The sequence below is a fragment of the Erinaceus europaeus genome, chromosome 10, assembly GCF_950295315.1.
Source record: "Erinaceus europaeus chromosome 10, mEriEur2.1, whole genome shotgun sequence".
NCBI classification, from domain to species: domain Eukaryota; kingdom Metazoa; phylum Chordata; class Mammalia; order Eulipotyphla; family Erinaceidae; genus Erinaceus; species Erinaceus europaeus.
In genome coordinates, this window is record NC_080171.1 from 50,195,855 (window position 1) to 50,221,030 (window position 25,176).

General features: G+C 39.2%; 1 protein-coding gene across 2 annotated transcripts in view; it reads left to right on the top strand.

The window, feature by feature from the left end:
* Nucleotides 1-15,714: 15,714 nt before the first annotated feature.
* CCDC171 (coiled-coil domain containing 171) overlaps nt 15,715-25,176 on the top strand; it is a 284,788-nt gene continuing 275,326 nt past the window's right edge. The window contains exons 1-2 of one of the 2 annotated variants that reach the window (XM_060199601.1): nt 15,715-15,766; nt 24,404-24,544. In XM_060199601.1, the coding sequence (XP_060055584.1) occupies nt 24,501-24,544 (44 nt within the window). In that variant the 5' untranslated portion in view covers nt 15,715-15,766; nt 24,404-24,500. Of the gene's footprint in view, nt 15,767-16,009; nt 16,126-24,403; nt 24,545-25,176 lie in introns of those variants that run through there. The other variant, XM_060199602.1, reaches the window with a different exon arrangement.

Here is a 25,176-nt window from a genome sequence, read left to right on the forward strand (position 1 = left end):
TTTATTATTTTTCTGATCTAATAGCATGTTGAATTACTATTACTTTTCCAGGTTCTTCTTCTTCTAGCGTTTGCCCTTCTTCCGTAGCCAGTCAACAGCGTCAGGTTGAGCCTGATGTCTGCTTGTTGCTGGCTTTGAAAGTGACTGGGATCCATGTGGATTCAGTCGGCTAGGAAGGATCGTCAGTTTCCCCAATAAATGGGTACTCACGGGATGCACCACGAGAAGGTCGATCCAATGCATCCCTCCAGGTTCTTAAAAAGCATAAAACCCCACCTGCAGGGGGGTTGCTTCACAGATGATGAAGCAGGTCTGCAGGTGTCTATCTTTCTCTCCCCCTCTCTGTCTTCCCCTCCTCTCTCCATTTCTTTCTGTCCTATACAACTACATCAATAACAACAACAACAATAATAACTACAACAATAATAAAACAACAAGGGCAACAAGAGGGAATAAATAAATAAATAAATAGCATAAAACATAACAACTTGGGTATAGAAGAAAGTGGTTCAAAAATACACTTCAGTTTATAAAAACTTTGAACTAGTTTCCAGGCCTGATTATTATCCTCCTTGTTGAATTTGAATGATCCCAAAAATATAAAACTGGAATTAGATTATTAGTTTAATTACTTAAACTGACTTTAAAATAGGGGTTTAAAGTATTTTGTTTTTACCACTAGTAACTATAGTAATAAATATGAAGTTTTTGAATTTAATATCTTTAAAAGCAATTACTTTAAAAATAGTCAAGTATAGAGTATATTTATGGTTTCCTCATTTTTGGGGTATCTTTTATTTTGGCCACTAGGGTTATCACTGGGCCTCAGTACCTGCATCACTCCACTGTTCCTAGTGATCTTTTCATTTTCTTTTTGAGAGTGGGAGAGTAAAGTAGATACTTACAGCACCACTCCACCACTCTTGAAGCTTTCCCCCTGTTTATGGGGACAAGGGAGTTGAAACTGGGTATATTTTAAGGGGCAGAATAATACATGTGTGTATACTATTTTTTAATTTTTATTTTATTATTGATAGAGAGGGGAGGGGAACATAGAGAGAGACACCTGTAGCTCTGGCTGGGCAGACATGTAGGTGATAGACCAAAGCCCAATTTAGCTCTTCTGGTAGTGCTGAGAAGTGGAAGTGGGTACCATTTCCCAGGTCCCGAATTTATTTCTTCTAGAACAATAGCTCAATGCTTCAGTGGGGAAGTGTGAAGTGAATGTTGGGAGATGAGACCCTGTCCAGTAGTCCCAGGCAGGGTTATTAACTAATCAGTACTTCTTTCACATTTTAAAAACCACCAAAGACAATCGTGTGTTTGTTTGTATATATGTATGTATGTATGTATGTATGTATGTATGTATGTACCTACCTACCTCATCATTTTATTAGGGGGTTAAAGGCTTACAGTATGGTTGTTGACACATGGGTATAGTTTCTCATCTCCTTGTGATAGGTGTCTACAAAACACTCTCACCCCTAACTTAGATACTCCTGTGGATTAGTTCAATTACTGTATCCACAATACTTAAGGAACAATATTGAAGAATAATTGCCCAAGTTTACAAGTAGGAGACACTTTTCTGTTATCCATAATTTTCAAGAGCATCCCTACTCATGAAAGAATTACTTCATATTACTTTACATGCCAATTTTCTTTTCTCATTGTTCTCATTGTTCCTTGCATACAGTGCTGTGTTGAAATCATGCTTTCCAGATTAACTAGGAATAGCAAGAAGTCAACTCAATACCTACTTTATCTCTAGAAAGACTGTTACCTTACTTAATGGGATGTGTCTATACCTTTTTAGTTCCTTGTTATATGAGTAGGAATTAAATTCTTAGACCTGGCAAATTTGCTATAGTTTCTGATGGCTGTGGTAGTATAGCAGGGGTTTTACATTTTCAGTTACATAAAAGCAACATTTCTAAAGTCTACTAAGTTATATTAATAATCACATAAATGCAATTTAAAAGAGCATAATAGCAAGGTTGTATCAATTGTACTTATTAGACTGAAAAAAATACTGTCAAAATGTCTAATGATTGCAGGGATAGAGGGAAGTAGATACTCATAACAATATTAATCTTTCTTTAAATTGAATGTCTTCTTGGGAGGCGATCTGTTACTATTATACATGTGTAAACTGAATGTACTATCAAATGTTGATCCCATAAAAGTATATGATTAAAAATGCTGATGAAACAAAGCTAAGTTTATTAGATATTTTTGCAGTAAGAAAAATCCCACTTTGACTGAATCTTACTAGTGTATTGGAAAACTACAAACAATTATTTTTATTTTTAAGGTTTAAGACTTGGATTCATCAGTTGTAAGAAGAATTTTGCAAGTCAGGGAAATTACTAGATTTGGGCAGAGTTGATGATACCCTAGTCTTAAATTGGTGGCCACAGATCAGTTTAAAGCATTGATTAAAGGTAAACTGTTAGTCATAATAAGCATTCTTTTATTTCCCTTTCTATGCCCCCTTTCCCTCTCAGTTTTTGTCTCTATCCAGTAGATTAATTGTTAGAATAAAGGTAGAAACAGATACAGAGTTCTGGTGGTGGGAACTGTGTGGAATTTTGCCCTTTTTATCCTATGGTCTTGCCAATATTTCCATTTTAAAAATAAAAGTTAAAAAATGTATTTGTCTATTTCTAAAGAATAAAAAAATAAAAACGGAGTTACTTTTTTATTTAAAAAAAGGTGAAAGCACTTATCACAGTGTTTCTCACAAACTATGTGCTTAATAATACTGTCTGAGTTTAAATCCTTGATATTGAACTATGTATCTTAAAACTTTTAAGACCATGCCTGTTATTAAATTTACTCCCACTTACTTTGTGTTTTTCACTGCTAATTTGTTTAAGAAGGGAGACATACCATGCTATTTGAGAAGACAAGGATAGAAAGGCAGGTGGTGGTGGTGGTGGTGGTGGTGGTGGAGGGGGGTCGGGCGGGAGACATACCATGCTATTTGAGAAGACAATGATAGAAAGGCAAGGGGCAGGGGGAATTGGGCTGTAGCCCAGCAGGGTAAGCGCACGTGGTGCCAAGCACAGGGACCAGCTAAGGATCCCGGTTCCAGCCCCAGCTCCCCACCTGTAGGGGAGTCTTCACAGGCGGTGAAGCAGGTCTGTAGGTGTCTATCTTTCTCTCCCCCTCCCTGTCTTCCCCTCCCCTCTCGAATTCTCTCTGTCCTATCCAACAACAACAACAACAATAAAAATCAAGAACAACAAAAGGGAAAATAAATAAATATTAGAAAAAAGGCAAGTAGGGACAAAACTAGTGGCTTTTGATTATCAGAGGGAAGTTTTGAGCTTTATCTTGTAAGCACTCAGGAATCACTAAAAGAATTAAGAGAAGAGCACACAATCAGAGAGTTACTCTTTCTAAGTCTATCCTTTCCACTGTAGCACACAAAACAGCGATTGAGGAGCAAAGAACCTGAGCCTCTAAGAGCAGTGCATTGATGTCAAAGCAGCATAATAATCAAGCATCTGGTGTTTGAACCTTCTATGGGAGGTTACAGAGGGGTCAAAGGGATGTGGTTCATCAGTGCTTAAAAAATCCTGAGGCTCATGGGCATACAATCAACTCAAAATACCTCCCTAGTGTCAGAAAAGTTCACATATGCTCTTAGGTCTACATTTTATTTTTTTCTGGTTTTTGATCTTCTCCTCTCATGTTTGTCAAGAAAAGAAAAACAAACAAACAAATAAAAAACCCATAACGGGGAGAGTACAGGTCCAAAAAGGATGACAGAGGACCTAGTGAGGGTTGTATGGTTATGTGGAAAACTGAGAAATGTCATGCATGTACAAACTATTATATTTACTGTCGAATGTAAAACATTAATCCCCCAATAAAGAAATTAAAAAATATATATCAGCTGGAGAGCCTCTCACAAAAAGAACTAAATAATACCACTTACATTATACACAACACCTATTCAAAATGGACTTTAATGTAAGGCCTGAGACCATAAAATACATAGAAGGAACATAAACAGTTAATAATTTAGTGCCCTTAGTGATGTTTTTTGTGAATTCAGCTCTAATAACAAAAAGCAAAAGTAAAAAGTAAATACATGGGACTATATCAATTTAAAAAGCCCTTACATAGCAAAGGAAACTATCAACAAAATCCAAAGGTAACCTACTGTTTGGGATAAGATATACACAAATCATGCATTTGACAAGGAGTTAATATCATATATATATATGTATATATATATATATATATATATATATTACATAGTTCAGCAAGAATATGAATAGCCCAATAAAAAAGTGATCAGGAGGCCTGAGTAGAAACTTCTAAAAAAATACATAAAGGACCAACAGACACCTAAAAAATGTTCACCATCACTTTTTATTAGGAAAATCAATGAGATATCACTGTAGACCTGAGAAAATGGCTGTTATCATAAAAACAAGAAATAATGGGGAGTTGGGTGGTAGTGCAGTGGGTTAAGCGCACGTGGTGCAAAGCGCAAGGACCAGTGGAAAGAAGGATCCTGGTTTGAGCCCTCGGCTCCCCACCTGCAGGGGCATCACTTCACGGGCAGTGAAGCAGGTCTGCAGGTATCTGTCTGTCTTTCTCTCCCTCTCTGTCTTCCCCTCCTCTCTCCATTTCTTTCTGTCCTATCTAACAATGATGAGGTCAATAACAACAACAATAATAATAACTACAACAACAATGAAAAAACAAGGGCAACAAAAGGGAAAACGTGAATAAATATAAAAACAAAAACAAAACAAAACAAGAAATAACAAGAGCCAAGGAGATAGTATAGGGAGATGGCACTTTTGTGCAAAAGACTGTCATACCTGAGACTGCCAAGATGTCAGGTTCAATCTAGTATCACCATAAGCAAGAACTGAGCAGTGCTCTGGTAAAAACAAACAAAAAAGAAACAAGTGTCCATGATAATATGGAGAAAAGGGAACCCACACATATGGATAACTCTTTACAGTGTTGTGAAGCTGAACTTTGTATAAGGCTATAAACCAATGTTACCTCAATAAACATTTATTTAAAATAAATACCCCAAATGTCATTTGTTAGCTTGTAAAAATGTTGGGAATTGGCACAGATAGGGGAGGTTAGTCACTTGTAGTAAGTCACTGAAGGTCTTGATTATAGGTGTCTGGATATACAGGGTTAAGGAAACAATAAAGGAAGATGTTTAGTAGTAGGTGTAGGAGACCAAAAGTCAGAAGTGCCTACATTAGATCTTATAACAAGTGGAAATGGAATCTAAAAACAATGAGAATGTTGATCTGGGAAAGCTGCTCTGTGTCTGTATTGCCAAATGTTCAAAGCAGAGAGAGAGAGAGAGAGAGAGAGAGAGAGACTGAGAGAGGATATTGAAGACAAACTCTGAGAAAATAATGCTTTGAGGGCAAGGAGGTGATGCATGTTTTCTTTCTTATTTCTTTCTTTCCTTTTTTTTTTTTTTTTTTTTTTTTTTACCAGAGCACTATTTAGCTCTGGTTTATGGTGCTGCATGGAAGAGTGGTTTCCGAGTTAGCAAAAGAGTTGAAGTAGGTTGGAAGTATAGATCAACCTGTCAATGTTCCTGTCCAATGGAGAAGCAGTTACAGAAGCCAGATCTCCAGCCTTTTATGTCCCATAGAGATCTTTGGTCCATACTCCCAGAGGGATAAAGAATAGGGAAGCTTCCAGTGGAGGGCATGGGAGATGGCACTCTGATGGTGAGAGCTGTGTGAATTGTGCCCCTATAGTGACAGAATTAGCAGAGCTCTGTGACTTTTGAGGATAAAAGGGAAATGGGTTTTTGTGTCTTTACATATACCTTCTTAAGAATACATACTTCTGTATTTATCAAAGAGAGAGTGCCAGAGCATCACTCTGGCAAATGTGATTAGAAGAATCAAACCCACAACCTTATGCTTTCAAGACCAACGCCTTATCTACTGCACTACCTTCTGGGTAATCAAGTAATTTCTATTAAGTAGTGTGATAAACAATAGGAATCAGGGCATTGAACTTGTAACTACTAGAATAACATTGTAAATATCCAGGTTATTTAAAAATCTGATTTCTTATGTAATTACTACAACTCCTGTTTAACACTCTTCATCAACTTCTTTTTTTCTTTTTTTCTCCTTCCCCTCCTCCTCCTTTTTTTTTAAAAAAAAACTTCAAGTTAGAATTTTAATTTGTACATACACAAAGCACAGACAAGTTATGACACTTCATCTAAAAGTTCAATGATAAAGGTTCAATGATAAATGATACTATCAGAATCTTATGGTTGACAAAGAGTTGGAGAATCATAAAGTGTATGAAACCCAATTGACACTGATGGAAAGCAATCGCTTATATGATTAGGGTAATGCTGTGGTGACATTTTGAAGACCTGAAAATTTTACTTTTCAAAACATATATAGTTAGAGGCTCAGCAGTAGCACACCCAATTGAGTACACTCATTATATGCAAGGACATGGGGTCAAATAACCAGTTCCCATTTTCAGGAGGCATGTTTCACTAGTGCTGAAACATCAGTGAAGATATATTTACCATCTGTCTGTCTTGCGGGAGAGATTGAGACTGAGGGCAAAGATGATCTCATCACAAGTTCCTTAACTAGTGACATAGAACATGGCCAGTGCTTGTTAGGGACATATATGGTCATTTATTTATTTATTTATTTATTTATTTATTTATTTATTTATAAAAAGGAAACATTGACTAAACCATAGGAAAAGAGGGGTACAACGCCACACAATTCCCACTACCAGAACTCTATATCCTTCCCCTCCCCTGATAGCTTTCCTATTCTTTAACCCTCTGGGAGTATAGACCCAATGTTATTGTGGGATGCAGAAAGTGGAAGGTCTGGCTTCTGTAATTGCTTCCCCACTAAACATGGGCATTGGCAGGTCGATCCATACTCCCAGCCTGCCTCTCTCTTTCCCTAGTGGGGAAGGGCTCTGGGGAAGCACAGCTCCAGGACATATTGGTGGGGTTGTCTGTCCAGGGAAGTCTGGTCAGCATCATGCTAGCAACTGGAACCTGGTAGCTGAAAAGAGAGTTAATATACAAAGCCAAACAAATTGTTGACCAATCATGAATCTAAAGTTTGGAATAGTGCAGATGAAGAGTTGGGGGACTCTCCATTTTGTAGGTAGCAAGTAGGCATATTTTAGTTATATTACAAAGGGCCTGTGGCTATTTTAGTGTTTATTTTATTTTATTTTATTTATTTGCCTGAGCCTGAAATCTGATATGCAGGTGGATCCTAATTATTGTCTAGGGAGGTGATGTCATGGCTGGCAGAAGGACCAGAAAGCTGGATCAGGGAAGAGAGTAGCTCCCAAATATGGGAAAGGTATATAAATACTGTTGACTGTAGATCCCATTGATTTGATCTGATCTGGGGTCCATATGCACCTTAGGAACCTATGTGACCTCTGCATACCTGTTAATCTGAGCTCACATTCTGTGGTCATGAGTAGGAACATTGCAAGCTGCCCCAATATCAGGATCCATCTTCCTCAGGTGTAGCATAGTGTATATTGTCCAGCCTCTCTTTGGAGGATGGAACATTCTCTACTATTGTTGATCCAAGTTGAGGGCAAGGTCCTATGGGTGCCCACAAAGGGGTCTATTTTGTTGTTCCTGATATAGATGACCGGTAACAATGCAAAGAGGAATTTATTTGAGATCTAGGCCCATCATGTCTGTTTGGGGGTCTCAGGATTCCCCAGATAGGGCCCGAGCTGATGGGGTGGCCTGATAGTGACTAAAGAGTCATCCTTAAAGTATGCCAGTCTCTTGCCCTTATTCAGCTTTTGCAATCCTTGCTTTGCTAAGGTTAGCTTTGAAGTGAGTGAGAGAACTGTAATAGGAAGTAGGTGAGGAAGGTATCTAAGTCTAAGTAGACACTATTTCATTATGAACTTTATACTGACTCACTACAGACTATTGTGTATTTTTGCTTTCAGGTATATATTTGCCCTAATTTTTTAAAAAAATATTTATTTTATTTATTTATTCCCTTTTGTTGCCCTCGTTGTTTTATTGTTGTAGTTATTGTTGTTGTCGTCGTTGGATAGGACAGAGAGAAATGGAGAGAGGAGGGGGAGAATGAGAGGAGGAGAGAAAGACACCTGCAGACCTGCTTCACCACCTGTGAAGAGACTCCCCTGCAGGTGGGGAGCCAGGGGCTCGAACCAGGATCCTTATGCCGGTCCATTAACGCTTTGCGCCACGTGCGCTTAACTATTTGCCCTAATTTATGGATACATGTGAACGTATGCTCTTTCTTACTGGACCTGGTCTATATCTAGGTTTTGGGACTTTGTTAGGAAGTGAACCTCCTGGAATGGAATTTAAGACTACTATGAAAGGAAAAGTCTCACTCGAGTAGTGAAGGTGAAGGGTTGACATCCCATGCCTGATGTCTCTGGACACAGTCTGAAGTGAAGCATGCTGAGGTGGTACTCGTTGCATTGATTAGGTTGGGATTGGCGGGTGCAATATCACTTGGTATGAATTGAGAGAAGCATGCAGGAAAGTGAGTCCCACCCTAGAGGTTCCAGAACTGGGGGAAATATTGGCTCTAAAGAGGAAGCAGGAGGTTCCTGCTGTCTTAGGGTTTAAGAAGACAATAGATAGTTATTGCTATAATCACATTATTTGGCAATTGGGTTAACTTTGAAGTATACATTTATTAGAATTTGTTGTATCATACACATCACCATAATTTATGTCCTTTGACATTATTTGTATATAGCTATGCCACACATTGCTTCTGTTCTCCCTGGTCTAAGCTTTTAAGAGAGTCAACATATTAAAGACTCAGCCTCTGTATGAAAAAGACTCAGTCTGTGATTTAAAAAGTTTGAGACATTCAATCATTTTTTCTCCTCTCATATTAATTAGTGATTTATATGATTACAAATTGATAGGAGTATACATAAACACTATTCCCACCACCAAAAGACTGTGTCCCATCTGATCCCCTCCCCTTCTCCCCAACTCCCACCCCAAGAAGCTGAACATCCACCCTCATCCTCAACCCAGGGTTTTTACTTTGGTCCCCTACTCTAAACTCAGTCAAATCCTGCTTTGAGTTTCATTTTCTGTTATTCTTTCTCAACTTCTGTTTATGAGTGGGATCATCCCATACTTATCTTTATCTTTCTAACTTAGCTCATTTAACATAATTCCTTCTAGCTACATCCAAGATGGATGGGTCAGAGAAGATGGGTTCATTGTTCTTATTAGCTGCATAGTATTCCATTATGTATATATACCACAGTTTTCTCAGCCACTCATCTGTTGTTGAGCACATCTGTTGTTGGGTTGCTTCTAGGTTTTAGCTAGTATGAATTGTGCTGCTATGAACATAGGTGTACACATATCTTTTTGGTTGGGCATTATGGAGTCCTTGGGCTGGACCAGTTTACATACCCACCAGCAGTGCAGAAGGGTTCCTCTGTCCCCACAGCCTCTCCAGCATTTGTTGCTGTTATTTATTTATTTTTTATGTATGCCATTCTCACAGGGGTGAGGTGGTATCTCAGTGTTGTCTTTATTTTCATTTCTCTGACAATCAGTGACCTGGAGCAATTTTTCATGTGCTTATTAGAATTTTGGATCTCTTCTGTAGTGAATGTTCTGATCATATCCTCTGCCCAATTTTGAATGGGGTCATTTGCTTTTTTGGTGCTAAGTTTGCAGAGTTCTTTGTATATTTTGGTGATTAGTTTCTTGTCTGATGTAGGGCATGTGAAGATCTCCCATTCTGTGAGGGGTTTCCTTGTTTGTGTGATAGTTTCTTTGGCTGTGCAGAAGCTTTTCAATTTGATGTAGTCCCATTGATTTATTTCTGCTTTAGTCTTCCTTGCAATTGGGTTTGTTTCATCAAACATGGCCTTGAGGTTTAGGTGGGAAAGTGTTCCACCAATGTTTTCCTCTAAGTATTTGATAGTTTCTGGTCTAACATCCAGGTCCTTGATCCATTTGGAGTTGATTTTTGTTTCTGGTGAGATAAAGTGGTTCAGTTTCATTCTTCTGCATGTTTTAACCCAGTTTTCCCAGCACCATTTATTGAAGAGAGCCTCCTTCCTCAATTTTATACTTTGGGCCTCCTTATCAAAGATTAGATGTCCATAGGTGTAGGGAGTTAGTTCTAGACTTTCAGTTCTGTTCCACTGGTCTGTGCGCCTATTTTTGTTTTAGTACCAGGCTGTTTTGATGATGATGACCTTATAATATAGTTTGAGATCTGGGAGTGAGGTGCCTGCATTTCTGTTTCTTTTCCTCAAGATGGTTTTGGCAATTCTAGGTGTTTTCTGGTTCCAGATAAATGACTGTAGTTTTTGTTCTATTCTCTGAAAGAAGCTTGGTGGAACTTTGATGGGTATAGCATTAAATTTGTATATGGCCCTGGAGAGAATGCTCATTTTGATGATATTTATTTTTCCAATCCATGAGCATGGGATGTCTTTCCATTTCTTGGTATCATTTTCTATTTCCTTGAATAGTGACTCATAGTTTTCAGTATACAAATCTTTCACTTCTTTGGTCAGCTTTCTTCCTGGGTATTTTATTGATTTTGCCACAACAGTGAATGGGAGTGATTTCTAGATGTCTTCTTCTTCTTCAGATTTGGTATTTGCATAAAGAAATGCTACTGATTTTTGTACATTGATTTTGTAGCCTGGCACCTTGCTATTTTGCCTAATAACTTCCAGTAGTTTTCTGCTGGATTCTTTTGGTTTTTCTATGTATACTACCATATCATCTACAAATAGTGAGAGTTTGACTTCTTCCCTTCCAATCTGCATTCCTTTGATTTCTTTCTCTTGCCTGATTGCTATGGCAAGAACTTGCAATACTATGTTGAAGAATAATGGTGATAATGGACAGCCCTGCCTAGTCTCCGATCTGAGGGGGAATGCTTTCAGCTTCTGTCCATTGAGTATGATGTTGGCTGTAGGTTTGCTATATATGGACTCCAATATCTTGAGGAATTTCCCATCTTTTCCCATTTTTTGTAGTGTTTTGAGCATGAATGGGTGTTGGATTTTGTCAAAGGCCTTCTCTGCATCTATTGAGATAATCATGTGGTTTTGGGTTTTGCTTTTATTGATGTGGTGAATGATATTGATTGATTTTGAACAATTAACTATTGATGTTGAACCAGCCTTGCATTCCTGGGATAATTCCTGGTTGTGATGAACAATCTTTTTGATATACTGCTGTATCTGGGGGCCAGGATATTGTTTAATATTTTGGCATTTATGTTCATCGGAGATATTGGTCTATAGTTTTCCTTTTTTGTTGTGTCTCTATCTGCTTTTGGTATCAGGGTGATGTTGGCTTCATAGAAGGTGGAAGGGAGTGTTCCTGTTTCTTTGATCTTGTGGAAGAGCTTTAGAAGTATAGGTATTAACTGTTTCCTGAAGGTTTTGTAAAATTAGTTTGTGAAGCCATCTGGTCTAGGACTTTTGTTGTTGGGGAGATTCTTAATAATGGTTTCTATTTCTTTGTCTGTGATTGGTGCATTTAGGTTTTGTAGTTCTTCTTGGCTTAGTTTTGGAAGGGCGTATGTTTCTAGGAATTCTTCCATTTCTTCCAGATTCTCTAGCTTGGTGGCGTATAGTTCTTCATAGAAGTTTCACATGATTTTCTGTATTTCTGTGGTGTGAGTTGTGATTACTCCTCTATCATTTATAATTCTATTTATTTAAGTCGTCTTCCTTTTTTTTAGTGAGTCTGGCTAGGGGTTTGTCAATTTTGTTTAATTTTTGAAAGAATTAACATTTGGCTTCATTGATCTTTTGTATGGTTCTCTTATTGTTAATGTTGTTTATTTCTGCTCTAATTTTGGTAATCTGTCCTTCTGGTTGCTTTAAGGTTCCTTTGTTCCTCTTCCTATAAGTCCTTAAGGTGTGCAGTAAGGTCATTTATTTAAGCTTTTTCTTGTTCTCTAATATGTGATTGTATGGGTATGAGTTTCCCTCTCAGTACTACTTTAGCTGTGTCCCAAATATTTTCATAGCTTGTGTCTTCATTTTCATTTGTTTCCAGGAACATTTGAATTTCTTGCTTGAGTGTCTCTCTGACCCAGCAGTTCTTAAGCAGCATGTTATTGAGTTTCCAAATTCTGTGACCTTTAGTTAGTAATTTTCTGTTTGTTGTTAAATGTTAGCTTTACTCCACTGAGAAGATACTTGGGATAATTTCAGTGCTCTTGAAGTTGTTGATATTGTCTTTGTGGCCTAACATGTGGTCTATGCTTGCGAATATGCTGTGTGGATTTGAAAAGAATGTGTATTACAGTTTTTTGGGGTGAAGAACTCTGAAAATGTCTGGGAGGTCTAGTCTGTCCATCTCTTTATTTAATTCTCGTTTCCTTGTTGATTCTCTGCTTCGTTGAGCTTTCTAAGCTAAACTAAAAACCACATGATTATCTCAATAGATGCAGAGAAAGCCTTTGACAAAATCCAACACCCATTCATGCTCCTCTTTCCTCTTCCTTTCCTTCTCTTTCTCCTTCTCCTTCTTTCTCCTTCTACTTCTTTTTACTACATTACTGCTCAGCTCTAGGTTTATGGTGGTGTAGGGGATTGAACCTAGGACTTTGTAGCCTCATGCCCAAGAGTCTCTTTACAAAACCATTATGCTATTTACCCCAGCCCCCTTCATTAACTTCTTTATTTGATAAATTAAATATGACTTCTGTGATGTGCATTTGATGAATTTGTCAGCCTCTCTTCTTACACTTCTCTCCACCTGTAAGACCGGATATAGAAGTTTTGCCAGCTTTTTACTGGCCACTGCTGTGTCTTGTGTTGCTGTTTCCAGCTTCTGTATATATCCTTTGCTTTTTTTTCTTTGCTTGCTGAATCTATATCACCTTCCCATTCTCATTCTAAGCTTAATGTATTCAATAAAACCTAGTCAGTGTGATAAGGGTTGATAGTAACATTCCTCTCACTTGATTTCACAGTATTTATTTTACATATTCTGTTCTATTGCCTAGCTCCAGGATGGGTATATAGTCTACGACCAATAAATGACAAATGAACAAATAAGTGAAGATTGCAAGCTTAAAAATAGGTGCAATACAGCAAAAGAAACCACTACCCAAACAGAGACCCTTCACAGAATGGGAAAAGTTCTTTACATGACATACATCAGACAAGAGTTTAATAATCAAAATATATAAAGAGCGTGTCAAACTCAACAACAAGGAAACAAATAACTCCATCCAAAATGGGAAGAGGACATGGACAGAATGTTCACCACAGAAGAGATCCAAAAGGCTGAGAAACACTTGAAAAACTGCTCCAAGTCTTTGATTGTCAGAGAAATGCAAATAAAGACAACAATGAGATACCACTTCACTCCTATGAGAATGTCATACAGCAGAAAAGGTAGCAGCTGCAAATGCTGGAGAGGTTGTGGGGTCCAAGGAACCCTCCTGCACTGCTGGTAGGAATGTCAATTGGTCCAACATCTGTGGAGAGCAGTCTGGAGAACTCTCAGAAGGCTAGAAATGGATCTACCCTATGACCCTGCAATTCCTCTCCTGGGGATATATCCTAAGGAACCCAACACACCCATCCAAAAAGATCTGTGTGCACATATGTTCTTGGCAGCACAATTTGCAATAGCCAAAATCTGGAAGCAACCCAGGTATCCAACAACAGATGAGTGGCTGAGCAAGTTGTGGTTTATATACACAATGGAATACTACTCAGCTACTAAAAATGGTGATTTCACTGTTTTCAGCTTATCTTGGATGGAGCTTGAAAATCATGTTAAGTGAAATAAGTCAGAAACAGAAGGATGAATATGGGATGATCTCACTCTCAGGCAGAAGTTGAAAAACAAGATCAGAAGAGAAAACACAAGTAGAACCTGAACTGGAGTTGGTGTATTGCACCAAAGTGAAAGACTCTGGGGTTGGTGTGTATGTGGGGGGAGAATACAGGTCCTGGAAAAGGATGACTGAGGACCTATTGAGGGTTGTATTGTTATGTGGAAAACTGAGAAATGCTATGCTTGTACAAACTATTGAATTTACTGTTGACTGTAAAACATTAATCCCCCAATAAAGAAATTATTAAAAAACACAAAAAATGGGCACAATATATTTTTGCATACATTGCATATATTCTTGCTATACAATAATTTTGTTCTTTTGTTAAACCATAAATAAGGCATTTGGTAATTTATGTCGTTTAAACTTGTAAATGAAAAGAAAGCTCTAATCTCATCAATGTGCTGTAGTTGTTTATTTTCCTTCTGAGTAGCAGAATAGAAAATGGAGGAGTACTTTTCATTTTCTATTTGAAGCATATCTTTCCGTTATCCTGTGACTAAATGATTCGGAATTGGGATGGAGCCTGTTAAAAATCTAAACTTAAACCAAGCAAAGTTTCAGTGCTACAGAAATCAAGGCTATTTGAATCTCAATTTATGTTTGTATTTATGACCGTTGCTTCTCCCTAGGGAGACAGGGTAAAACCGGTCCCCACACCTGTTTTCAGGTTTATTACAAGCAACACAGGATTATTTCTAAAATAAAAAGCCTCTTTTTATACTAACCCCCTTTTTGTTTTTTGAAGAGAGATGTTGCTGGTGAAGATAAATTCCTTAATAAAAATTCTGTTTACACTATTCTTTAGGGGGAGTAATGGGTTTTCAAAAGGCAAGGAACAAAAGAGGATTTGGTTTTCCAGCCTTCCCCAAGCAGCAGCAGATTGTGATGCAGCCACTGGGAGTAACCCAAGTATAAATAAGCCAGGGGAAGGGGTGGAGCTGGAGAGAATTGGAAAGAGATGGAGCCCAAGCTAAGGCTTCGCAACACTTTTCTGTGAGGCATCCTGTTATGTAATATAAGGAAAGGCGCCGCATCAACACCAGGGCACTACCAACGCGGTTTACAACCGCAAACTGTGATATAATGAGGGGAGGAGGGGACCAGAAGTGCCTCTCTGGCGGAGAGTAGTCTACACAACGGGAAACCAGTCACATGTGTAGATGTGAGTCCAGAGAATTCCTTTTTCTGGCACCAATCCGTGATTCCCCAGCGGCTGCTCTGGCCCTGAGAATCGGCAGGGGAGCTAGTTAAAAATGCTGACGTCGCGATTTCATCTCTTACACCTCTTAGATTTTTGTTCATTGTTTATTGTCAACTTGGGGGGGGTGGTGTAGAGGTTAGGGTTTAGAAACCTACTTTTAAATAAGCACAATACATCTGCCACTTAACATTGTATATAGTGCTATATTTACATAGTGTGATTGTGTGGCTACATTTACCACATTACATAATTAAACTATAACATTGTCTACTTCCATTATGTTGTGCATTAAATCACTGAGGTTTATTTACTACTAGCTGCAATAAGCCAGGCTAGTCTTAGGTCCGACCATCCCTCCCTTGATAACCACTCTTATACTATATTTTATTTCTAAACAATTTTGACATCTTTTTTTTTTAGGGTCCATAGAAAACTCCATTCTGAGCAGACGCTGTAGGGGCTCAGAGGCGAAGACTGGGGGACTTCAATCTGGGGACATCACCTGGGACATGAGCCGGGCGCGCTTTCAGGAAGGGAGGGCGCGCGCTTAGAGCGGGAACGCGCGCGCGGGCTCGAGCGCGCTGCTCCCCAGCAACGGCGCATGCGCCAGTCTGCCTGCCTGGGAAGCCGCGCTGCTTCGCGGGCCGGACTCTTCCAATCCGAGCCCTGCGTTCTCGGAGTGCGTATCCCCGAGCAGCGGGCTGTGGGAGGCGGGAGGAAGGCAGCGAGGGGGGGCCGGGGTGGGGCCGGAGTACTGAGGGCAGAGGAAAGTCTGGAAGGTCGGCGAAAGGACTAGAATCTACGCAGCCTCCGGAAGTGGCCGTTGTAAACTTAATCGCTCAGGGCTGGTGCCTTCCAGTCCCGTCACCCCCCCCCTTTACTGTTTAGTCCTCCTCCCTGGGTCCTAGAGCCCGTCGTGTTCGAACAGTTTTTGCGCTTAGTCCTTGACAGTCCTCCCGGGCTTCTTGCGCCCATTGAGCTTGGAAGCTGCTCCCTGGGAGTCTGGGGTGTGCAGTGCGGACTCAGGGAGCCCCTGAGGTAACCAAAGGGCGTTTGTGGGGGGTGCTGCAGTGGGAGTTAAGAGAACCCGTAAGAAAGTGGTGGTTTGGGGCTTTTGCAGTCGTCGGTGTTTGTTGGGGACACGCCTCCAGCTCCTGGCTGGACCTCTCTCTCCGCCCAGATGGAGGACGAGCTCCCTGGAGCAGCCCAACAGGAGCCCAGGGCCGGGTTCCCTGGGGGAAGCCTGGAGCGGAGGGTGGCGTGCAGGAAGCCTGGATTTTGGGGCTGTTTAGGCTTTTAATTCCGGTCTGAATGGTTTCCACTCACCCAGACCTCCCTTGAGAATCAGTAAATCCTTTGAGGATAAAAACTACTTAAACATCTTTTATTTATCTGTAGTGAGAGACAGACAGACAGATAGATACTGCTCACCTCTGGTTTGTGGTGGTGCAGGGGAGAGAACCTGGGATTTCAGGTCCTCAGGCATGAAATTCATTTGCAGAACCATTATCCCCAGCCCATACACAAGATTCATGCCTGGGGGCTCTAGGGCCCCAGTTTCAATCTCCAGCACAACCATAAACCAGAACTGAGCAGTGCCCCCGAGTCTCTTTCTGTGTCTTTCTTTAAAAAATAAATAATAAAAGGAGGAGCATGGAAGAAAAACATAAATAATAAAAAATGTACATAGAATGTCTCTGGGGTTCCAGTGGTGGTGCACCTGGTTGAGTGCACAAGTTCAGGCCTCCCCCCACATTCAGGAGGAAAAAGCTTCACAAGTGGTGTAGCAATGCTGCAGGTGTCTCTTTGTCTCTTTCTATCTTCCCCTTCCCTCTCGATTTCTGTCTATCCAATAAATAAATATAATAAAAAAATTTTAAAAAGTATTTTGCATAACCATTATGCCCTCCAAGCCCCCCCTTACCTTAAAAAAAAAAGACTGAGGAAGAAGGAAAAGCCAGTCACACACACAACAGTGTATGTTTGCTAAATGAATGAATTGTTGCTAGATACTCTTCTCTAGTACTTACCCTTCAGAAAGGTGGGCTGTGAGTTTTTTGGAGGCTGTACATTTTATGCAGAAGTGGAGTCTCCTTCTGACTGTTCATTATCACACATTGTTCTGGGCCGATGCATGTTGATCACTTTAAGCAACTATAAACATGTTTATGCATTTGTTTTATTTAAGCCATCTGAGTTGGCGTCCAACTCTTTGGAATACATGGCACGTTGATGTTTTATGGTTCTTATAATCTGGAGAAAAGGCCTGATCATTTTGCCATTATAAAACAATAGTAGAGCAGGAAGTAAATGTAATTTCTCATGGAATGGAGGGAATGTAAAAAGGTGGTACACCTGGTTAAGTGCACACATTACAGTGTACAAGGACCCAGGCTCAAGACCCTGGTCTCCACCTGCAGGGGGAAAGCTTCATGAGTGGTGAAGCAGGGCTACAGCAGGCAGGTGTCTGTCTCATTCCCTCTCTATCTTACCCTCCCATCTCAATTTCTCTGTCTCTATCTGATAATAAAAGAGAAATCCAAAAGAAAACAAAAAGGAGAGGGATGCAATATGCTAAAGAGAAGATGAAGAGAGCAGTTTTAGCCTGGAGATTTATGTATTAGTATTGACTCAAGACATATATTAGCCGAACACGGTCTTTACAGTCCTTTTTCCTAAGGCGAGGGGAAGCCATGTCTTGACGGCCAACAATAAGAAACATAGCACAGTTCTGGAATCAGCTCATTTGGGTTTGAATCCTGACTGACTTTGACTTACCTTGAATATATGGCCAACTGTTTGTCATTGTTGGCATGATGAGTGGCCTTGAAGTATTAAGACAGTTTGTTCATAGATAACGATGAGAGCTTTCTAACGGAACACATTAAAATGCTAGAGATTTTGGAAAAGAAAGGCAGACATTGGGGCTGGTCGGTGGTGCACCTGGTTGAGCGCACATGCTACAGTATAAGGACCCCGGTTCAAGCCCCCAATCCCCACCTGCAGGGGGAAAGCTTCACAAGTGGTGAAGCAGTGCTGCAGGTGTCTCTCTGTTTCTCTCTCTTTCTATCTCCCCCTTCCCTCTCGATTTCTGGCTGTCTCTACCCAATAAATAAAGATAATAATAAGAAATAAATAAAAAGAAAAGGAAAAGCTGACATTGCATATTATAAGAAATATTCACAGGGGCCTGGTACTGGTGCATCTGCTTGAGTGCACACACCACAGTGTGCAGAGACTCAGTTTCAAGCCCTCAGTCCCCTGCCACAGGGGGAATGCTTCATGAACAGTGAAGCAGAACCGCAGGTGTCTCTTGTCCTTTCTATCCCCCCTTTCCTCTCAATTTCTCTCTGTCTTTATCTAAAATAATAAATATTTACATATATAAATTGATCAAATTATTGTTTACCTTGTGATATTTCATAGGGTAGTGGGTAGTGCCAGTAGAGCTTGCTTTTTTTTTTTTTTTCATTCTGGTGGAAGAAAAATGAGGTTTTGCTACTTTTTTTCTGCCATGTTCAATAGTATAGTAATCCCATCATAGTTTAAATTCTATTATAGATCTCACTTTGGCCCTTTGTGAATTTATTCTTTCAAAAACATACAGGTAAGGTAAGCCATTAAACTCTAGCATAAGTATTTTTTGATGATGATGAGCTTTAATAATTGGAATATAATTCACATCACGAAGCTCACAATTTAAAGTGTACCACTTTATTTATTTGTTCAGGCACCTCCCAATTGTGTAATTTTATTGCTCCCAGGCTAGACTTTCCCTTCTTTTTTATTTCAGTTATATAAAGAGAGAGAAGGAGGAAAAAAGAAAGAACAGGAGCTCTCTCTGGTGCCTTGGTACTCTTGTTTGCTGCTGGAACTCAGATCTGGGCTGTCCGCATGTCAAGCCATGTGGTTTGCCCTCATAATATTTTAGTTATAATCACTACATTGTACAGCAATCACCAGTGATTCCAGAATATTTCCATCCTCTCCAAAAATAAACTTTGTATGTAGTAGCAGTCAGACCCAACTCCCATTATTCCTACTTTCTGGCAACCACAAATCTACTTTCTATTTTTATAGATTTGCTCACTTTGGCCATTACATACAAATGGAATCCTGAAATATGTGCCCTTTTGTGTGTGAGTTTTTTCACTTCGAATATTGTTTTCAAGGTTCATCCATATTCTGACAGGCATCAGTTATTGTCCCTTTTTACTCTCTTTATTTATTTTTTTGGTATTATCTTTATTTATTTACTTGATAGAGACAGCCAGAAATTGAGAAGGAAAGGGATGCTGGAGAGAGAGAGAGAGAGAGAGAGAGACAGAGACAGAGAGACACCTGCAGCTCTGCTTCACCAATAGCAAATATTTCCTCCTGCAGGTGGGGGGTGGGTGGGTTCAAACCTGGGTCTTTACACATTGTAATATGTGCCCTCAACCAGGTGCACCACCACCCGACTCCTTATTGTTCCTTTTATGATTGAATAATACTTAATATTTATTCACTGACCAGTTCCGTATTTGGGCTGTGTTTACTTTTGATTATTATTAAACACTTAGGCATGGAGGCTGGTTGGTGGTATACCTGGTTAAGCACACATAGTACTAGGCCGGAGGATTCACAAGGACCTGAGTTCAAACCCCGGCTCCCCACCTGCAGTGAGATGTTTGACAAGAGGTGAAGCAGGTCTGAAGGTGTCTATCTTTCTCTCTTTCTCTATCTACCCCTCCCCTCTCCTCTCAATTTCTCTCTGCTATCAATAAAATAGATGGAAAAAAAAGGGGGGGGGGACATTGACCGCTAGGAACAGTGGATTCATATGAAAGTCCTGTAGGCAAATAAATAAAATAAAATAAACATTTCTTTACATGTTTTCATTAAATGGCCTGCAGTTATCTTAGAACATGTCTTGATGTTGGTTTTGTTTGGTCAATAGCCAGATAGGCATTTTGTTTATTTTAAATGTAGATTAAAATAGTTTTGTAAGAAAAATATTATTAGTGTTTCTCTCCCCTTGCTTTGTGATCTTTTTATTCAGGGACGTTAGCTACATTTTGGTTATTCTTTGTTTACATTCAGTATCTTGCCACTTTCTTTTGAATCCTTTTGATTTGTTTTTTTTTGCCACAAGAGTTTTAAAATTAGTTAATTAATTAAATTATTATTTGTGGTTACAAGGCTGTAAGACTACAGAGTATATTTCCACACTGCACCCATCTCCAGAGTTCTGTTTCTCTCCACCCATCTACCTCCAAAAGCTAACCACCATAGTTCTCTCAGAATCTTAGAAACAGTTAATCTGCTTCTATCTCTTCCCACCCTCCCTTCCCTCTTTCCTTCCTTTCTCCCTCCCTCCACTTTCTGTCTTTGTAAATGTGTTTCATATCTCTAGATTCCACATATGGCTGAAGCCATCTGGCAGTTGTCTTTTATCTCTACTTATTTTGCTAAGCATAACTATTTCCAGTTTCATCCGTTTTGTCCCAGAGGACACAATATCTTTTTTTGATTGCAGAGTATTATTCCATGGAATATACATCCTATAACTTTTTTTTAGCCAGTCAGCTGTATATGAATGAGCATTTAGGCCGTTTCCACTCTTTAGCTATTGTGAATAATGCAGATATGAATATAAGGGTGCGTATTTGCCTTTCAAATGAGTGTTTTCATGTCCTTTGGATAAACGCCTAACAGTGATATTGCTGGATCATAAGGAACTCCATTTTTATTTGTTTAAGGACTTTCAAGTCTTCCAAAGGGGCTGCACCAGTTTGAATTCCCACCAGCAGTGTGGCAGAGTCCCTTTTTCTTAATTAAGAAAGTTATTTTTTATCTTTATTTCTTTCATAGAGACAGCCAGAAATCAAAAGGGAAGGAGGTGATCAAGAGGGAGAGAGACAGAGAGACACCTGCAACACTGCTTCACCACTTGCAAAGTTTTCTCCCTGCAGGTGGGGACCGGGGATCGAACCTGCGTCGTTGACCATTGTAACATGTGCTCAACCAGTTGTGCCACCATCTGGCACCTTTAGTCCCCCTCCCTTTTTTTTTTCTATCCAATAAATGTAAAGAAAGTATTTTTAAAATACTTATTTATTGAATAGAGATAGAAATTGAGAGAGAAAGAAAGAACGGAAGAAAGAAAGAAAGAAAGATACCTGCAGCACTAAGCTTCACTTCTTGTGAAGCTTTCCCCAGGCAGGTGGAGACTGGGGGTTTAAACCCAATTCCTGTGTGCTATAGTGGGTGTACCACCACCTTGCTCCCTGTTTACTCTTATTAACCATTTCCCCCGTATATTGCTAATTCTTTCTGATCCTTGCCACTTTATTTCTGAGTTTTAAAACTTTTTTTTTTTTTTGTATCTTGTATCTTTTGGTTTATTTTGAAATTTAAAATAAGGTTTTTTTTTTTTTTTTTTTTTTTTATGTGTGTGTGTGTTAAAAAGCTTGTCTTTTTCTCCTGTCTCTTTTGTAGGATTCTTTTCTGCTTCTTCTTTTTTTTTTTTTTGCATTTATTTTGCATGCTATTTGACCATAACAGAAGATTAGTTTACCTTATCTTTGAAAATAAGACAAGGTTTGGGAAAAAATTTCTAGTTTCATAGAACTCTGTCTTGTAATTGTTTTTGGAAAGTTAAAAATGAATGTGTTGGGGGGGGCGGATGGAGAAGGAGAGGGCACTGCAGCTGGATAGTTTATCTGGGTGGGGCCTTGCTTTGCCATGTGACTGACCCAGGTTTCAGCCCCTAAAAATATTATAGCCCTGGGACTGTGTTGTGTCTCTCTTCTTCCCTGTGTATTTTGGTCTCTCACTCTTTCCATCTGAAGAAGTCTGCTTGGAACAGTGAAGCCATGGACACAAGAAACAAGGGTTATCGCTGGGGCTTGGTACCCACATGACTAATCCACTGCTCCTAGAGGTCATTTTTTCCACTTTATTGGATAGGACTAAGAGAAATTGAGGGGGTGGAGAGATAGAGAGTGAGAGAGAAAGATAAACACCTGCTGACCTGCTTCAGAGCTTGTGAAATGATACCCCTGCAGGTGGGGAACCAGAGGCTCAAACTCAGATCCTTGCACTGGTCTTTGCACTTAGTATGTGCACTTACCTGGGTTCGCCAAATGCTGGGCCCTCTAGAAGTTTTATAAGTACCTTCATTTAATTCATAAAGAAATTACGTTACAGAAAAGCAGAGACTTTATAAAAGAAAATATAGGTAAGGCTTGTGGACATTTTGTATTGTACTTGTCAGTCAACAGTTTTATCTTTTTATTTTAACCTTGAAAGAGCATTTTCAAGCTTCTTAATATGTATTAGTTTTCTATTACTTTGTAATAAGATACCATAAATTTAGTGGTTCAAAACAGCACCTATTTACTGTCTTAGTTTTTTTTGGTCAGGAACCTGGGCTTAGTTGGGCTCTCTTTTCAAAGCTGTCCAAGGCTGCACTCAGGTGAGCTTTGAAAAGAGAGCCCAACTAGAAAAAGAGGGCTAGATTGACTGTCACTCTCTCGTGATTTATTTTGTTTTATTTTACAGGACAGAGAGAAATTGAGAGGGAGGGGGAAGGAGGTAGAAAGGGAGAAGAGAGACAGCTGCAGCACTGCGTTACCTCTTATTTAGCTGTCTCGCTGCAGTTGGGGACTGAGAGCTTGAACCTGTGTCCTTGTGCATTGTAATGTGTGCACTCAAGTGGGTGTGCCACTGAACTGCTTTCTCATCTGGAGACTAGACAGGAGTCTACTTACCAGCTCATTCAGGTTGTTGGGAAAGACTATTTCCTGTTGGCATCTGTATGATAAGAGGTCCTTTTCATAGGATTTGAGGTGGAGGCTGCTCTCAAGTCCAGGGTAGCTGCCTGTAGTTCTCTACCATATGCCACATCCTGGGCAGTTTGCTTCTTCAAGGGCAACAGGAGGTGTCACATCAGTCTGAGAAAGTAGTATTTTATAGTACTTGGTTTTTGGCAAAGTCGTGAAACATTTTTTTCATAGAAAACCAGAAAAATACATCATGACTTTTCCAACAACCCTGTGTAATCAAAGGAATGGTATATTCTTTTCTTTTTTTTTTTTTTTTTTTTAGGAGTGTTATATTCTATTGGTTATAAGCTGGTGAGCTATTTTGCTTTGCTGACCCTGTTTCACTATTTTAGTCTCTTTAAGTGATCTCTCTCAGGTGTATTTAGAAAAGTGTAGAAGTTATTTTTTATCTTCTAAATATTCCTATACACACGATTTCAGTAAAATCTACCCACATGCCCCCTCCTGGGCAAGGAAGAAACTTTTTCCCCTTAAGTTTGTTATTTTTGCTTTGGATATTTTAAAAAATTTGTTTTGAATATTTTATTGGATAGAACAGAGGAAAATTGAGAGGGAAGGGTGGGAGAAAGAAAGAGACTTGCAGCACTTCTTCATCACTTGTGAAGCTTTCCCCCTGCAGATGAGGACTGCGGCCATGAACATATATGCATGGTTAACATGTACATTTAACCAAGTGTGCCACCGTAAGCCCCCTAATTTTAAAAAATATTTTTAATATTTATTCATTCCCTTTTGTTGCCCTTGTTGTTTTATTGTTATTATTATTGATGTTGTCATTGTTGGATAGGACAGAGAGAAATGGAGAGAAGAGGCGAAGACAGAGAGGGGGAGAGAAAGATAGACACCTGCAGATCTGCTTCACTGCCTGTGAAGCGACTCTCCTGCAGGTGGGGAGCATGGGACTGGAACTGGGATCCTTCCGCCAGACCTTGAGCTTTGCGCCACATATGCTTAAGCCACTGTGCTAGCGCCCGACTCCCCTAATTTATTTTATTTTATTTTTAAAGAATTTATTTATTTATTCATGAGAAAGATAGGAGGAGAGAAAGAACCAGACATCACTCTGGTACATGTGCTGCCAGGGATCAAACTCAGGACCTCATGGTTGAGAATCAAATACTTTATCCACTGTGCTACTTCCCGGACCACCTAATTAATTTTTTTAAAGCAAAAACATTATAGTGTTTTAAAAATGCAAGTATACATATTTGTTATACATTGAATAAAAAAAAATACAAATAGCAGTTTGGAAAATAACTGCTGGAGTGCTGGAGTTGCATGCCTGAAACCCCTTGTTTTTATTTTATTACAGCATGAATTAAAGTGGCAGTCTGGCTTTTTTCTTTCTCTAATGTGAAACACTATCTCATCGGAAGTCAAGAAATCTTTAAATAAATAAACAAATAATACAAACAAAGAAAAAAAGTCGAGTCACCTATAGTTTCCAAAATGTATAGTACTTGCTCTGTTTTTTACTATTTTAACAGATCTGAGCCCAATAAACCTATTTGGAAGATTTTAATCATCAATAACGTACAGTGTTACGATATAGTGGGATATTTTGAAAGAGTTGGAAGTCTTATCATGAGTTTAAGTGGTACAAATAATGGCATTGGTGATACCCAAAGGTAAGTCTCAGTACTCTTATTCATTTGAGGATTGCCTTGGCTGCAAGGAAAAAGAAGTAGATGGATGGAGGGCCTGATTATATTATAAGAATTGTCATGGAAGAGTTCTTAGAGGAAGCACAAGTCTCGTGGGATTGGAGGAGCAGAGATATTGCTGCATAGCAACTGGAACTGGACCTAAAGACTCTGTGTAGCTCTTAGTGCTCCTTTGTAAACTCAGTCAACAAAAATTGAAATGTCTTTTTCCTTTCCTTAGAAACTTGCTTATTATTTTTCCTTTCTCTGAATCTTTTTTTTCTTTTTCTGAATCTTCTGATGTTTCTGCTTGTTCACATGTTTGTGCAGTTTTTAATTTAGCTTATTTACCATGATCTCTTTGACTCTAATTTGTCTTTTCCTCACTGGCCCAACTTTTATTTGAACATTCAAAAATCTAAATTTCTATTGCCAGCTCTTCCTCCTTTACTTGTAGTTTACATTCCAAGAATTGCTATTACTTATCTTTTTTTTTTGTACCGTTGTTATCTGCCTTTGAATATGCTTTCCTGCTTTTGCTTTATTCACTTCTGATTGGTAGAGTCCATATTGTAAAACAAACAAACAAACAAACAAACAAATAAATGAGCCATTTT